The sequence below is a fragment of the Alligator sinensis genome, unplaced genomic scaffold (genome assembly GCF_000455745.1).
Source record: "Alligator sinensis unplaced genomic scaffold, ASM45574v1 scaffold444_1, whole genome shotgun sequence".
Classification (NCBI taxonomy): domain Eukaryota; kingdom Metazoa; phylum Chordata; order Crocodylia; family Alligatoridae; genus Alligator; species Alligator sinensis.
In genome coordinates, this window is record NW_005841886.1 from 1,033,368 (window position 1) to 1,051,123 (window position 17,756).

The 17,756-nt window shown below is 43.0% G+C and overlaps 1 protein-coding gene across 1 annotated transcript in view; it reads left to right on the plus strand.

The window, feature by feature from the left end:
- The window catches only part of TLK2 (tousled like kinase 2), a 63,750-nt gene that overhangs the window by 23,011 nt on the left and 22,983 nt on the right, over positions 1-17,756 (plus strand). The window contains exons 7-11 of the mRNA XM_006017824.3: positions 3,762-3,929; positions 4,566-4,661; positions 8,787-8,879; positions 13,575-13,685; positions 17,282-17,418. Of these exons, the coding sequence (XP_006017886.1) occupies positions 3,762-3,929; positions 4,566-4,661; positions 8,787-8,879; positions 13,575-13,685; positions 17,282-17,418 (605 nt within the window). The remainder of the gene's footprint in view (positions 1-3,761; positions 3,930-4,565; positions 4,662-8,786; positions 8,880-13,574; positions 13,686-17,281; positions 17,419-17,756) is intronic.

A 17,756-nucleotide genomic window follows, 5' to 3' on the forward strand; every position in this document is an offset into this window, starting at 1 on the left:
GTATGGCAGATTGAAGTCTTACTGGGAGTGTAGTGTACTGGGAGAAAAACAGTGTGTCTTCTTTCTGACTTCTTTTCAAGAGAACCTTCCTGCCTTAAGTGAGATGGCGAAGTCTGCGGGATCATGTTTGACATTTTTAAGTACATTTAACTTTCAAGGTCCTTTCAAGTCGTATACAAAAAAAGTTAATGAAACATTATAGATGAAATTTTGAATACAGCATTCGAGATATTTCTTCTTCCAGAAGCTACAGTTACCCCATTATAAATGCTTAAGAGGGACCGTTAGTCTTTTACTTAAAATACAAAAGCATGCTAAAGATCTTGATAAAATGTTTTCCCTCTATAGTCAAAACTGATAATATCAATATAATCAGTTTGTCATCTTTTTATGAATGTGCTCTTTATATTCTTTGTCTTCACTTTTTTGGTGATGGACGCAAACCTTAGCTTTAGCTTATAGCCATAGCAAAACGTTTTTGCTTGTTTGGCTTCCTTCATCACTCTGAATCAGGGCTGTCAGGGTTAGTGTCAGTTTCAGGGGATTTTGAAATGCTTGGCTGAGGATTTTTTTGAGGGCTGGCTGCAGGGGTTGAAGCAGGAGTTTGGATTCCTTCTTCAGAAAATGCACTTGATGGCTGCACTTTGGGCTGCTGCTTTTCATCGTAAAGCAGCCTGTAACAATTGACTTGATTGTTAACTCCTCTTGCGACTACAGAACTGTGCTGCATGTCAGGGTCATTCTCATCAAATTAGGAAAGAAAAGCTTCAAGATGTTTGAAAGCTTCAGCCATGCCTTTGCTGGTTAAGGCCCTTGCTGGTTGAACATCTTTCTCAGCATCTTCCTCTTCTTCGTGGCTTTTCTGCTGCTCTATTTGAATGAGGTCCTCATTGCTCAATTCCTCCGTGCTAGAATCGATCATCTCCTGAATGTCCTCAGGTTCAAATTCATCAAATCCAATTTTCCTTCCAAGCTCAATACTATTGTCCTGAATTGTCACCACTGGTTTCTCAAACTCTTGGGAATCCTGGACATAGTCTGCCCAAAGCTTTTCCCAGACACCATTCATTGTTTTGGGAGCAACTTCATCCTAGGCACTTGAAATGTTATCTATTGCCTTGCAGATATTATAGACATTCCAAAATTCTCTTAGGCGCGCCCTCTCCACCTGTAGCCCTGAGAGTGTGGGCGAATGTTTTCCTTATGTAGTAAGCCGTAAAGGCAGCAATGGCAACCTGGTCCATTGGCTGTATGATGGAGGTGGTAATGTGGGGGGGCAGGAAAACAACTTTTACATGATTACTGAGGTCATCAAGTATGGTAGGATGCCCTGCTGCATTGTCTAAAATGAGAAGTGTCTTGTGGGACAGATTGTTTGCAGCACAATTTCTCAACTGCAGGACAAAAATAATCCCTGAACCAACTCTGAAAGACTGACATTGTCACCCAGGCCTCCTTGTTAGACTTCCAAATGACTGGCAGACTGCTTTTAAGATACCCCTTGAGAGCCCTGGGGTTTTCTGAGTGGTATACAAGCAATGGTTTCAATTTAAAATCCCCTGCAGCATTACCACCAAGCAATAAAGTAAGTCAGTCCTTGGACACCTTGAAACCTAGCATCAACTTCTCCCTGGAAATGTAGGTCCTAGAAGGCATCCTCTTCCAGAAGAGACCTGTCTCATCAGCATTGAAGATGTGTTGAGGTTTATAACCCCCCCTACTCAATGATTTCCACAAGCTTATTTCTATAACTGGAAGCTGCTTGGGTGTCAGCACTAACAGCCTCCCCCTGAATAGAAACATTATGCAAGTTGCTCCGCCTCTTAAATCCTTCGAACCACCCCTTATTTGCAAAAAAAAAAAAAAAAGGCTCAGAAGCAGACCTCTCAGGCAATTTTTTCTGTAAATCATCATAGACTCTTAGCCTTCTTCTGAATAAGCAGCATGCTTAAAGGTATACGGCACTGAGTTACATCCTCAATCCACACACTTAACAGCTTCTCCATTTCTAACATAATTGGAGCCCTACTCCTGAATTTCAAAGCATTTAAAGGAGTTACAACTACCACATTCTTTTATTTTGTCCTTATTTTTCAACATGGTCCTAACAGTTGACCTAGCCAAATTCAGCGCTCTACAGGCCTCGTTCTGGCATTCCCCTGCTTCAATTCGCTTTAGGACATCCAATTTAAACTCCAGTGTTATGCTTTTGCACTGTTTTTTCTCAGCACTTGCACTCAAAAAATGAATTAAGATGCTGACACAAGCACAAAAGAGCATGAAAGCGTGCAGAGCATGAAAGGTTTTAACAAAAGCAAGATGGTGACGAGGCTGTGTGCCACCGATGCTCCCTGCCCAGTACCTATGAGCGTTATAGTGCTCATGGTTTTGCTAAGTGAAATGAACGCTATCAAAGTTAAATGAACGCTATAGGAAATAGCGCTAAGCAAAACAGCGTTAAATGGGGGTTGCCTTTATGAGGTTTTGTCACTGTCACTTATGCTGCAGTGTACTTGTCCATGGCCTAAGCTAATGGAATAATTGTAATATCATCCAGGAAGTTGCTATGTTTTCCAAAAATTTGAAGCAGACAGCAGATCCCCTTTCCTCTCAATTGTGGTCTCAGAAAGCTGCAGCTTGGGTTTCAGCCTTTTACTTTATTGCTGTCCCACAAAAGCTCTGTTCGAAGGGGAAGAGAGAACTGTGAAATTTCTAATAGTGTACAGAAAAACTTTTGGATAAGTTATCCTTCACTGCTTTCATTTCGTTCACCTGTTAAAATTGTGTCATTCCCCCTCCTTTGTTTTAATTGCCCAAGAGGAAGAAATGCATGAGGATTAACTGGAGAAAGAAGTTTCCATGTAATGAGGCAACATGTACAGCTTCCTGTTTCAGATAACAACTGAGCAAAACGAAGGGACTCCAGATTCTAGTTATCATAAATCAGATTTGGCTACTTTTTGTACCTGTGGTGCTTTCCTGGTTTTAAATAACAGCACAGTGTGTGTTAGACTAGATGGAACCTAGTATATTGCATTGAAAAGTCTATGGCACTTAAGATCTCACACTTCCTAACTTTAATCAGTACAGTTAAATAGATGATCCTTGATTGAACAAGAATCTATGTACAGATGCAAGAAAACTGTTGTGTCCTGAAAGAATGACTTTCCTTTGGCTGTACATGCGCATCTCCTTAAAGCATTGGGGAAAAAAGATTGTGCCTTATCAATCTCCCAGAGGGAGAAGTTTTTGCTTTAGCAGCAAAAATCAGTATTTCTTCAGTCTTAGATGTGGCTTTGCATCTAATCTGGAACACCTGTGCTTTCAGTTTACTTGTCCCAAAAATGAAGACAGTGGAACCTAAATCGCCTAAGAAATAGTAAGCATTAAAGTTCTGAGCTCTTGTGGGATGCATGAGTCAAATTAAGTTATTGTGAAATCTTTAAGTATGTAACTCATGTTACTTTGTTGGCTCTAAAATATGCAATGTTTGTATTTAAGTGGAGAAATAGTATTCTGCACATGAATATATGTTACAGCTTATTTCATACATGTTAATCTAGCCTCTCCTTTTTGGTCACTGTAACTGGAGCGATCTTTCCAAGAATCCTGCTTTATTAGATCCTCACTGTGTTGGCTGCCCGTTCCTGAGCTGCTGCTTCACTGACAACAATTTTGGCAGAACCAGAGAAGCATTTTTTTCCTTCTTTTCCGAGAGGTTTATTTTTTTTGTTTGTTTGTTTTTTTTTAATGTATTACAGCGGCGAGTGGAGCAGCCGCTGTATGGTGTAGATGGCAGCACAGCAAAGGAGCCACAGGAGGAACACTCTGCTCTGCCAACACTGATGTCGGTGATGCTGGCGAAACAGCGGCTAGAGAACGAGCAGCTGGCACAGAGGGGAGCTGGCCTCTGTTTTACTTTTGTTTCGGTGAGCAGTTTTTTAAAAAAGGAAATAAGAAAGACAGAAAGATTCCAAACCCAGAGGAATGACTTGTCATGGGTTTGGGTACGGGATTTGTGGAGCTGTGCTCTCTAGAGCCCTGGTCTGCAGCTAGCCCTGGTTATTTGTGATGGTCTCTCTACCTTCTGATGGCTGGATCATAAGATCTGGAATTCTTCCCATGTCAGATCTTATCTGCATGACAGGGGCATCAGTTTAAGACAGTTTGTTGTTTTTTTTAAGTTTTAACTTTAAATCATATGAAACTATGTACAGGTGCTCTTATTTCAGTTTGAGAGTCTAACTCTATATAAACCAAAGTAAATTCCTTACTGATTTAGGCTAATCCAAAATAAACCATGTTCAGAGCCAAAGAAATTACTCTGGATGAAATGTTATCAGTTGCATGGAAGCTTTTAGGATCACTGTTGGAAAAAATTGGGCTGGATTTTTCTGGAAAGGATCTGCTGGTTTGTACTTCTTTGATGTAATGAATCTCTGAAGCTCTCTAAACAGGTATCCTAAAAGTATGTTGGCAAGATGAGTAATCATTTCCCATACAAAAATGAGAGCATCTTCCTGAACAATTTCAGAACATATAACTATGTTGAATTCCATTTGCAGGCCCAGCAAGGCAGCCCCTCTTCTACAGGATCAGGGAACACAGAGCATTTCTGCACCTCCCAAAAACAGATTTCCATCCAGCACAAACAATCCCAGGTATGTGCCATTGTATGTACAGCACAAGTCATCTGTTTGGGTTGGAATTTTACATTTGATGCAGCCTGCAGGTTTGCTTTATCACTGAAGGTAGTGATGCCACTTTGTTAGGCATAGTGTAATGGCTTCATCAGAGTGGATGGGGCTGAGACTAAAGGCTCAGTAATTCTGCTACCTTGAATGAGTTCTTTACTACTTTTGTACCTCATTTTCTTCTGTAAGAAATGTTTGCTACTTAACTATCAGATGGTAGGGAGCTGTTTTCCAAGATCCTGTGCACACACATTTGTCTCAGGATTTGTTTTTTTTAAATAGCTCTGTCTTAGTGCCGTGCCTGAACACCAGAAGTGAGGATGCCCACAGTCTTTACTCAGGGCCTTCTTCCTGCATATGACTGCAAGAGAGATCCCTGCAGTGTTTGCATTCCTTGTTCTTGGTGAACACATAACTGCAATGAATTTTAGAAACTGAGGGACTCATCAATTTAATAACTATTTCAGTGCCACTTTCTTTTGTAAACTTTTAGATAGTAAGGTTTTCCTTTATTCAGGGATGTTTGTCAGAATGCAGGGCCCCCAGTTCATGCGTATATATGTGTGTGTGTGTGTGTGTGTGTGTGTATATGTATACACCTAAAACATCAGATTCTAAGTTGCTATGACTGTCTATCTCACAGTATAGCTATATTGATCGCAGATGCTCTGAGTGTCTGCTCTGCTTTGTGGAGGCCATGCTCTAGTTTGCTGGCTCATCTCTTTAAGTCCATCTCTGAGAAGAACCAGAAGAAGTGGGAGGTCAAGGTAGAGCTCTTCCTTAAGATCCACTGTAAGATTTTTGACTCAGTCAGGCCTTCAGAGAGATGTAGGTCCTACTATATTTTCTCACATGACCAGTGAACTGTGATGTCCCTTAAAGTTTCTAGACTGTTTTCTGTAAACCTCTTTCATTATCCACACTGGTCATGCTCCGAAAAGGGGCCCACAAAGAGCCCCACTTCCAAAACTGAGACCCAGCTTTGATTTCCTTTTTTTGGCATGGGGACAAAATGCTTTTAAGACATGCAGTCTTAAAACAAAGTCTCATATTGATGTTGTGCCACAAAATTCCACACCTGTGCCAGTTGCCTTAACTAACCATGAAGATGAGAGAGACTTACAATGACAGGGGAGTTCAGGCAAAGTGGTTATTACAAAATATCCCTTGTCACACTATTGTTGAGAGAGAACATGAAACAGCGTGACCCTTCCGGAAGAGGAAGCTAGGCTACTCCATCAAGTCCTTGATCATTCTGCTTCCTCACCATTGGTAGTTCAGTTCCACTGTAGGCAGAGCTTAGGGAAGACTCCTTCAGGGGGCACACAGGTCATGGTGGTTACAGCAACACATCTGGTACCCACCTGTTCTGGCCTTGTTGTTACTTCTACTGGCCATAGTCCCCTTCAGTAGACCAGCTGGTTAGTTTCATGGACCATCTCAAATCCAGATTGTCCCTGCTGGAGAAACTAGTATCATCTTGGAGCTATTTCCTGGCTTAATCCCCATATAGAGAGTAAGTGGAGGAATATAGTGGGACTGGCCGCAATCCTAAAGAGCACAAGCCTCTGCTCATCTTGTTGCTCTCCCTAGATGTGGTGTGGTCAGTCCTCCCATGTCTCCATAGATTAGTTAAGTTTTCCAGGACCTGCCCCAGTGAATGGTGACGGTACTTGATATCGCCCTGCAAGTCATCCAGAAAAAACAATGTAAATAATTAGATATCCCACAGCCTTTTTCTGCAACAGCTAGCAATTAACGATAGACTCTTTGAACCAACTAAAATGATCTGGCATACCATTAGCAATTGCAGTAAGATCGAAAAAGGCAGACAGATATAATGTACCCACTAGGGCAGCAGTTGCCAGACTGGACAGACTGTGCACCACCAATTTAAAACGATACAGCCTTAAGTACCACCAGCAAATTTTTGTCATATAAAGTAATTATAATAAATCTGTTAACGTGTACCACTGGTGGTACCCGTACCACAGATTGGGAACCGCTGCACTAGGGGTTTGAATATTTGTATCAGAGTCCTTCCCCTGATGCTGTCATGGTTCTAATAAAGGCTTGACCTTCCTGCTTTGAAGGGACTCCATAGTTGCAACTCTTTAATAGTAAAATCTCCTCCAGAAGAAAGCCAGGAACCTAGTAGGGGCTACTTGCTTTATGAATTTCTAATTTGCAGAAATTTTGCTAATTTTATGAATACACTGTAAAAAGCCTGACAACCAGCGCTTCAAGCAGTGTTCAGTATATTGCAGGTGACCTCAGACTTTGGGATTACAGTTCAACAATATTCAAATAGACCTCTACTAACCTGCCTTCTGGTACCAGTGTAACTGCTTGTTAGTTTTCACTAGTAGAATCTGTTTGGACCGTTTACTAAAAGAGTAGTTACTTATCTAGTGTGACAGTCAGATGTGATGCCAATATAGATTCCATGCCCTGTGTATCCATTCCTTTTGGTTAGAGTCCTACTCCTGAAGAAATGAAGCATATATTGTGAATGTTCCACTTTTTTTTTTCCCCCCCCCTGCTCTTGGCAACAGTAAATGCCCTAGTGGACACTTGTTCAAAAGAATTTGACCTGGTTACTAGGGCACATGCACACACAAAATGAAATCTATGGGAAGAACCAGCATTCTATAACTAATCGTTTTCTTCCACATATTCAGACCTCCTGCAAATTATGTATGTCTCACAAATTAAATACATTTTGTTTTGTTTCAGAAATAAGGGCTGGTCTAAACTATTAGAAGAGAACGTGTTAATTCTGAGGAAATCATTTTAAATGAGTCTTTAAAGAGAATTCTTTTTACAAGGCAGTCTTAAGACTCATCTGATAACCACTTCTCCCACATTGAGGGACTACGTATATAATTTTTTTCTTTTTCCTCTCCCTGTTGAAGCATTAGTTCAAAGGTCACGGTTCAGCTTCCCATGTGCTAGCTGTGCTGCTATTGTATGGAAGAACAGTGAAAACCAAATTGGCTGTGGGGACACTAAGCAGATTTCAGGAATGCAGCACAAGGAGACTATTTTGCAACCCCCGAAATGTCACTAATTTCATTGTTTTCCCAGGGTTGAGTTTTCTGTCACTTTCTGCTTTCTGCCTGACCTTTATGCTAAGAGTGTCCCCTGAAGTGCTTTAAAATAAGCACTTCCTCAGAGTTTGAGAAAGCAGGAGGGTCCTGCTTTCTAGATTAAACTGTTCAGACTCCAGCAGATATTGAAGACTAGTCTGCAGAGAGAACTTGCTTTCTGAAATAGTAACTGTTCTCTGTGCCACAGGAGGTCATTAAAGGAAGATAACATAGCCAGGTTCAAAAAGGGACTAAATCGGGCAATTATTTCAGCTGGGGAGCCGCTTAATGAGTTTTAGTGAGCTGTCAAGGGCCGCACGGTTAGCCTCACCCCTTGACAGGTGCCCCGCCCCCTGGTCACTGTCTTACAACTGGAAGTCCCACCCCCTGGCTTTTGTCACTGGATGTCCCTCCCCTTGCCCCTGGAAGTACTCCTGTGGTGGAGGGGGCTGCCATCTTGGAACCAGAAAAAACTAAATCATATACTAAAAATCAAACATCTACTCAACATATTTTAGTTTTATTTAAAAAATATATATTTTTATCGTGATTTGCATGTGTTTGTGTAAGGTATATAGAGGTGATTGCATAATAGCTTAAATTAAAGTCTTACTCTTGTATATTGTGTGTGGGGTGCAATAGGGTATGCTGCGGTGTTGCATACATGGGCACCTTGCTCCCTTCCTTGTAAGTGGAAGGGTTGGGCAGGGCAGAATTCGTTGGGTGCTGCAGGCTGGATGAATGTGCCTGGCAGGCTGGATCTGGCCCACAGGCCGTATTTGGTCACCCCTGCATTAGGTGGTCTGCTGACCCCCAGGTACCCGCAGGCCACAGGTTGAAAACCACTGCTCTAGATGCATCCAGTTCAGTGCTCTCTTTCCTATAGCATCCACTTCTGTCACTGTTTGAGACGGGATACTGGGCTCTGTGGACTGTTAATCTGACCCAGTGTGGTGGTGCTTTACATTCTTATGACTTTGGTTTGTGATCTTTGTTTCTGCAGTCTGACCTCACAATGGAAAAAATATCTGCATTAGAAAACAATAAAAACTCTGACTTGGAGAAGAAAGAGGGGAGGATAGATGACTTATTAAGAGTAAGTATTTAAAACGGAGTGACATTTTACCAGAGATGTGGGTTTTCCACAAAACTTTGAATTGGAAAATTTTCCAATGCCCTAAATGCAGCGTGATCTGATTTAGCATGTGTATTTGACTTTTATTTAGTAAACAAAATTAAACAAAATATCTGCATGTTAATTATATGTCCCAATAGCTACAAGTATTTGAACCAAAATATTTGATTAGGAAAAAAAAATTAAGTACAGCACACTTAATGTGGTTTAAATGTTATATTCAAACAAATTCAAAGCTTTATGTGGAAAGGAGTAGACTTTTATCGGATGATGTTGTTCCACCACTTCGTTGTATTAGCTTTCTGTATACAGCTTGTACTCTTTCAGGACAGTTTCTACACATTATTAAATGTTCTTTTGTTCTTGTTGTGTTGTTAGCATACTCCTGCCCACGATATTTACAGCTACCAACTTTCTTCCTTCCTTCAGTGGCTTGCACTTCACTGTAACGATACCACACACTAGTTGTTTTTTTTTCTGATTAGGCATTATTGTGACTACTTCAAACCAAACGCAGCAAAAAACTAACAGATCTTATGCAAACACTTCCAACATCCCCAACTCAAGAAAATAAAGGAGACACTGCTCTGTGTGTTTGCTGAACTGAAACAAAAATTAATCACAGTTTTAGTTTTGTTTTCACTTGTGGTCTGAGATGAAACAAGAATTTTAGCTTTGGTTTTGATTTGACCTGCACAGCCAATTAGGTGAATTCATAACTTGATTTTTGGTTTAGATTATTATGCGAGTGTATTTACCCTCTTGTTGACAAATCAATAAAACATATATGCACTCTCTCTCTCTCACTTCCTAGGGATAATCACCTGAAAAACATTCATTACAACTTTGAAACTGCCAAGCTTGCCTAATATAATATTGGCATCCATTCATTGTTACTAATGAATTTTATGAAACAATGAATTTTTAGAAATGCAAAATTTCCCATGGGAAAAATAAAGCACTGGAAAATTTTCCGTCTGACATCTCTGCATTTTACAAAAAAGGGGAAAAAGAATAACCTGCTATTCAGAGATGGTTTCTGAGCATCCTGGTATTTCAGGAGGGAAGGGCATATAAAATCAGCCTCTAAATAAATCACGCTGTCCTACTTGTGTTGGAGAAACTGCCATCTTAAAATAGTGTGAATATATCTTTAATTTTTTTTTAATTAAATTGACAAAGCTAAGCTGAGATGGACTATTCTTGATACTGAGCGTATCAAATAGGTTAGTGTAAGAGGTACAACCATTTTTCCCAAGTACTTGAAAGATTTTTGTGAAACACTCCAGTCAGCCAAGAGAAGGCAAGAAATAATTCTATTTCCTAACTATTCCGAGAATCACTTCCTAAAGTTCTCATTAAAAGAGAAGACTTAATCAAATGCCAAACTACAAATTCTCTGTGTTTTGAAGAGGTAGTTTTCCAGTTAACAAAGGAAACACACTTGCAAATAGAACATTTCATGGAATGATCTTAGAAATTGCTTACTAACAGAAACCAGGTGTTGCAGGAACTGACCAACTGCATTTCATTGGGAATACAGCTGAAAATGTATCAGTTAGTCAGTTTACCCCTTCCCACTACTAGCCCCACTATTCACTAGAAAAAAGGCATAGTCCAGAGGTTACTGAGCTACCTTACTGAAAAGAGTGTTTGATTCAGTTCCCTGTATTGTTGCAAACTTCTCCGTGAGTAAGTCATTTATTTCATAGACAGTAGAGCCGGAAGGGACCTCACAAGATCATCAGGTCCAGCCCCCTGCCCAAGGGGCAGGAAGTCAGCTTAGGGTCAAAGGATCGCAGCAAGATAAGCATCCAAATGTTTCTTAAGAGCCCAGAATAGGTGCTTGCACCACTTTTGGGGGAGTCTATTTCAGGCCTTTGGGGGCTCGGACAGTAAAAAAAGTTTTTCCTTATGTCCAGCCTAAAACGGTCTTGCAGAAGTTTGTGGCCACTGGACCTTGTCATCCCTTGAGGTGCTCTGGAGAACAAGTATTCCCCAGATCCTCATGCGCACACCCCTTAAGTACTTACAGGCTGCCATCAAGTTACCCTTGAGCCTTCGCTTTTCCAGGCTGAAGAGTCCCATGGTTCTCAGCCTCTCCTCGTAGGGCCTGTTCTCCTGCCCTCTGATCATGTGCGTGGCTCTCCTCTGGTTTCTCTCAAGCTTCTCCACATCCTTTTTTCAATTGTGGAGCCCAGAATCGGATGCAGTACTCCAGCTGCAGCCTCACCAAAACCGAGTACAGCAGGAGGATGACATCCTGGGACTTGCTCAAGAACGACCGACAGATGCAAGCCAGAGTTTGGTTCGCTTTACCGGCTGTGGTATCATGTTGGAGGCTCATGTTCATCTTGTGGTCAGTTGTGACCCCCCAAGTCTTTCAGCCATGGTGCTAGTGAGTGTAGTGCTGCTGGGCCTGTGATGCAGAATTATCATCATCCTCTCCTCCTCCTCCCACCCCCCCTCCCCCGCCGAGGTGGAGCACCTTGCATTTTTCTGTATTGAATGCCATCAGGTTTTCGTCCGCCCACCTTGCAAGCCTATCAAGGTCGGCCTGGATCACCAGCTTATCCTCAAGTGTGGATGCTGTTCCTCAAAGTTTGGTGTTGTTAGTGAACTGAGTCCACTTTTAACACCCAGAATCCATATAATTTATAAAGATTTTGAAGAGTACAGGTCCAAGAATGGAGCCTTGGTGGACACCACTGGTCACTGAGTACCATGTTGATTCAGTTCCATTAACTACCACCCTCTGGGTCCAACCTCGGAGCCAGTTCCCCAGCCCTCAGACTGTCATGTCGCCAAGGCCGCAGTTGACCAATTTTTCCATGAGGACATTGTGGGACACCAAATCAAAGGCTTTTTTAAAGTCCAGATATAATATCAACCTCTTCCCCTTTGTCCAGGTGATATGTCACCTGGTCATAGAAGGAAATGAGATTGGTCAGGCAAGATCTACCTGCAACAAACCCATGCTGGCTGTTCCTTAGAATGTTGCCTTCAGCTAGCCTGTCAAGAATGGTTTCTTTGATAATTTTTTTTTCCAAAATCTTCCCAGGGATTGAGGTCAAACTGATTGGCCTGTAGTTCCCTGGGTCTTCCTCCCTTTCTTGAAGATAGGCACCACATTGGCCCTCTTCCAATCTTCAGGTACTTCGCCCGAGTGCCATGAGTTCTCAAATATCCTTGCCAGTGGCCGTGCTATGATGCTGGCCAGTTCCTTAAGCACTGTTGGGTGCAGTCTGTCTGGACCAGCTGATTTCTGGGGGTCCAGCCTCTCAAGATGATGTTCCTTCACTAAGTCGATACCAATGATGGATGTATATGCACCCCCACCCTGGCCATCCCGCATCATGTTGGGCAGAGCGGTCCTTTTGGGCTGATGAAAAACTGATGCAAAGTAATCATTAAGCAGGTTGGCTTTTTTCTGAGCATCAGTTGTCAACTGTCCCATTTGATTTAGCAGGGGACTAGTGTGTTACCCTTGTTTTTCTTCTGACTCCTCACATCTGAAGAAGGAGGTTTTATTGTCCTTGATTCGTGAAGCCAGTTGAAGTTCGGTTACAGCCTTGGCTTTCCTGGTTCGCTCCCTACAGGTGCAGACCAGTGTAGAATACTCCTCTTTAGTGATACTTCCTGTCTTTCATCCTTTATAAGCCTCTCTCTTTAGACGTAAGAGGTCCACAGGTTTCCTGTTGAGCCAAGGGGGTTGCTGTGCTATTTTACTACTTTTCCTACGGTTTGGGATGGACATCCCTTTAGCTTCTAGGATCGCTCCTTTAAGGAGCAACCATTTGTCATGAACTCCCTGTCGAGTCATGGCCTCTCAGGGCCTCAACAACAAGCCTCCTGAGCTTATTAAAGTCGGCTTTCCTAAAGTCAAGGACTTGTGCATTGCTGACTGACTAGCTAGCTTTGTGATGCATAGTGAAGGTGATCAGCTCGTGATCACCGTCTCCCAGCTTCCCTTGGATTCTTAGGTCACTGACTAGATCACCCGCTTTGGCCAGTACCAGGTCCAGCAGCGCTTTACTTCTAGTCAGCCCATAAACTTCTTGAGACAGGTAGAGCTTATCCACGTACGCAAGGAAGCTTTGCGACCGATTGGATTTGGCTGAGTGTTCTTCCCATGAGATGTCCGGGTACTTGAAGTCTCCCATAACAGCCATGCACTGAGAGCATGCAGCCTCAGCCAGTTCCCTGGCGGATTCGTGGTTGAGCTTTTGTTCCTGATTTGGGAGGTCTGTAGTAGACTCCTACCGTTGTGTCACCTTCACCATGTTCCCCTTGTATTCTGACCCAGAGGGTCTGCAGCCTTCCTCCATGTGTGCCAATCTTGGCCAATCTTAGTTTCTCTATACTTCAGTTTCCCATCTCTAAGATGATAGGACTTTCCTATCTCCCCAAAATGCTGTAAAGCTAGAAGTGTTGAAGACTGATATTCTCAGAAACTGTGGTATTAGGAGGGGACCATATAAATATCACAGTTGAATTCATTTGGTATTTGCAACAAGTTATGGTGCTGGTTTGTTTTCCTACTGTGATGTCTAGAACCAGCTGAGTAATTTTTTTCCTAAGTAGCATTTGGGTTAAGTTTTCAGGACAGACTTGCTTCCTGTATTTTTAACCTTGTATCCTTTTTTTTTTTTTAAGGCCAACTGCGATTTGAGACGACAGATTGATGAACAGCAAAAGATGCTAGAGAAGTACAAGGAACGGTTGAATAGATGTGTAACCATGAGTAAGAAGCTCCTCATAGAAAAAGTGAGTGTCTGACTTTTTAAGTCTTGGCATTCACAACCTGCCCTGCTTAGATGCACCCAGGCCTTCTGCAAGCAGTCAGTCCTTTTAAGAGCTCATTGTCTCTCAGATACATGATGCACAATGTGAGTCGGATACATTCAGGTGGCTTTTGCTGGCAGGCAGCTGCTGCTACAGAGAACTTTTGTGGGCGGACCATTTGTTATCATATGGAACCCTTTGCTTTTTGGAGAAGGTCTGCTCTAACATTGTTGAGAGAGAACAACTGTAGTTACCAAAATCCAAGATGACTTTGAATTCAAGGCAACCCCCCCACCCAATAATTAAATTTTATACATGGAAAATGATAAGTTTGTTATAACTTTCCACATATACAATCTAATTAGTGGAAGGGTGTCTTAAAATCTGCTGTGGTGGGGAAAGCAGTAACAGGGGGTGGGGGGCAAACCCATGCTCCTTGCTTCTCTGCCCCTCGTCTCCCCACTGCTGCCTGCTCCTCTGTCTGTGCTTGCTCCCTTCTGCAGCCTGCCCCGCACCCTTTATCACCAAAGTACCTGCCCACCGTCTACCTTGCCCTTACCTTCTGCTGCACCTCTGCTGCTTTGGGGTAGTCAGCAGCAATGGCAGTTCCTGGACAGGTCTGGGGGTGGGGAGGGGGTGTGGCACAGCCACAGCCATGTGGGGGCGGGGGGTAAGGTGTGGGTGGAAAGGCTGCAGGCTTCTCTCCCCCATGCTGCCTCCCAGCTGTGTGCCCCTTCTCCACCAAACAAGCCATTCCCCCCAGCGGCAGGCAGTGACTCCACTCCTGCTTCAGCCCTGACCCTGGGGCCAAAGCTGAACTGCTGTCTGTCCTGGGCTGGTATACCAAGATGGGGCTTCCTCCCTCTTTCTCTTCTTCTCTTCCCCCCCCCCCCCCCCCCCCCAATGCTGATGGTTGGGGGAGCAACTTTTGTCTTGGATTCAAGTAAATACAGTAAAACTGTTTCAGTTGCTTTTCTGCAATTAGGGAGTTACTGGGCTAAGGCTTTAGAGCTTCTTGGTTTAGTTTTGTCAGCCTCAAAAGGAAGCTTGTAATAAAATGTCTAAATAGAATAACCTGAATTGTTGCTGGAGCTTCATTAATTACAACTGGTGTTACTTGATGTGGATGGCTATGTGGTAGTCATGTATGACCCTGGCAGTGCAAGAGCACATTGAAAGAGCCTACATATGATATCATCATAATCTAGCACAGTGGGGTCCAGCCTTTTGGACAACGGTACTGCAAATTAACCTGCATTCTCCCTGAGTACAGCTGCAGTCCCCTTCCTCTGCCCAATTTTCTGCTCTGCTTTCTCTCCCCTCCCTGCCCTGTAATCCCTGTCCAATCTCCTCATCTGCTTTCTGTTTCCTGCCCTGCTCTCCCTTCCCAGTTTGCAGCCCTGCTTTCTTCTTGTCCTGTCTGCTGCTGTGCTGCTTGTCCCTACCCTGATCTGCCATGTGTCCCAAAGGCTGCTTGTGGTGCATGTGCCACTGGTTAGTCACCCTGGTCTAGTAGAGTGGTTTGCAACCTTGTCAGTCACCTTACTGTTCCACAACTTTTTCAAACATGGTAGCATCCTGGGTTGAGAACTACTGTTATACTTGACCTCAGTGGCTCTCAACTGGGTGTTGCTGCTGCCAGGTGAAACTGTCCCATGCACCTGGTGTGCAGCCTGACTGGGAAGGGCTGTAGCATGTATGCATTCTACTGCCTCAGTAGGGTTTTTGATAACCCTAAAGTAGACAAGAGAGCTGGCTCATACTGCAGCCTTTTCTTCCACTCTTGCACATTATCTCCCAGAAACAGGTGTGCAGGGCAGATGGAACTGTCCTGTGCACCTCTGCTTCCAGGAAGAGCATTGGGATGGAGGGGTGGCAGAAAGGGGTGCAGACTGAAAAGGGATGCAAACTGGCTACAGCATGAGCCAGTTCTTCTGACTGCATTAAGATTATCAGAGAACCCTAACGCAGGAGGAGTGAGTGTGTATGCTGCAGCCTCTTTATGCAGGGCAGCTTTATCTGGCTGCTGCCACTTCAGCAACCCTGTATCACATCCCCTCCCCAGTTGAGAATCATGGTTCTAATAGATATGGTATTAAGCATGACAGGTGGTTTTAGTCCTAGCTCTGACACATCAGCTTTGTGACATTACACAAATTATTTAACTACTGAATTCTTTACACCTGGAAACAAAACTTTACTTTTAAAGCACTTTAAGACTCATAGATTAAATGAAGTAGGTTCCCAACTTCTAGCTTGCTAAAGTGTTAAAGAATTTCCAGTCGACTCTGGTTTTTAAATTGCTGTTTCTTGTGGCACTCATGCTTTGCATCTGAAACACAAATGTCAGATGGATGCAGAGGACATATGGGGTGACTTGTTTGGATTTCTTTAGTCAGATTTAGTCAGAGTATTGGTCTGAAGTGGGCACCACTTCCCTTTTTGTGGTAGTGAGGGATTTAACTCTTGACAGCACTGGATATTATGTAAATAGGTGCTGTCTAATCTTCTATAACAAAAGCTTTGCCTATCCACCTTAATCCTCATCTGTCCCCTCTTCCTATTTTGAATTGTTGACCAATTAGAGGCAACTATTGTTAGACAGATGGACACTTTATTAACTTGAATTACGATCTGATTAAGACTGGAGGTCAGTTTAGAGTGGCTGTCAGGAATTTGAGTTGGCAGTCCATCCAGCCCCATTTCTTAATGCTGACGGAAAATACGTCTTCTCACTCCCCTGCTGACTACACACATTTAGTTTAGAAACTTTTTTGTTCCTAACTAAAGTTGCATACACATGTTCAAATGATCTGGGAGAATCCTAGGTTTGTTTTCCTGCTACAGAAATTTGCCCGGAGACCCCTGAGCCAACATTTTAATGCTGAGCCCCTGTAGAGCAGAGAGCTTGCAGTGCTGACACTAGCACAGCCAGGGGCCTCTATGCACACATCTGTGTGACGTGCAGGCTCCCTCATGCTGCCTGGAGACAGATGGCAGTGGTACACAGGGCATCCCTGATTTGGCTGACCTAGACTGCTCAGGGTCAGCCTGTATCTCCCTACAGCACAATGTGGGATTTGTGAAGAGGGTGTGTTCTGCTCCCTGCTCCACTGGAACAGTAGAGTCCAGCCTAAGCAACAGTGTCTCAGGGGAGGAGGAGAGGAGCAATGCACCCTGGGATGCTGGGAGACTGTTCTCTGATTCTTATGGGAGAAACGTGGCCTAAATCCACATAGGAGATAGTCTTAAGTCTACTGATGCCTTGAATTCAAGTAATGATAAAGCAGATTCGTGGTGGGACAGAGTTCTGGAGTGAATGGTAAGACTTAAAGCATAGGAGTTGCCACCTGTCATAGTCCCATACAGCCATTTGCAAGACAAATGTGCAGTGCTTTCCAGGTAAGAGAATTTAACCTGGCTGAGTAACGAACACTTGGATTTGTTTAGAAGCTGAACTGGCTCAGTGTACAGGCAGTGTTAAGAGTTGGTTAGAAAATTAAAACGCCACAGAGCTTTAAACTTCACATTGATTAGTGGCTGGTGTATTAATGTTTCTTTTTTTAATTTTCCTTAAGTCAAAACAGGAAAAAATGGCGTGCAGAGATAAGAGCATGCAGGATCGGCTGAGGCTGGGTCACTTCACTACTGTCCGGCATGGGGCATCCTTCACTGAGCAGTGGACAGATGGTTATGCTTTCCAGAATCTCATAAAGTAAGGGCGGAACCTGTCCTATTTATCTGCAAGACAAAGAAAATCTTTCTCATTTTATATAATGCTAGTCCCTCTCATGCCAAAAATTTGACTCGTGAGTCTTGTGCAAGGATTGAGAAACACGCTTCTCAGACAACCTTTGAATCCAAAGAGTGAACAGTACCATTCCAGTTGAAACATTGAGTTGAGGGAATAGAGCTGGAATCAAATTGTCACAGTTAGGGTGTTAAGAGCACCGGAGTTGACCTCTGCTCTCTCAAAAAGTCAGTGTCAACTTAAATTTTAAAACGCTGTTTTTCCTTGTTAAAAATGAAATTTTATTTAAATGCCAAAAATGT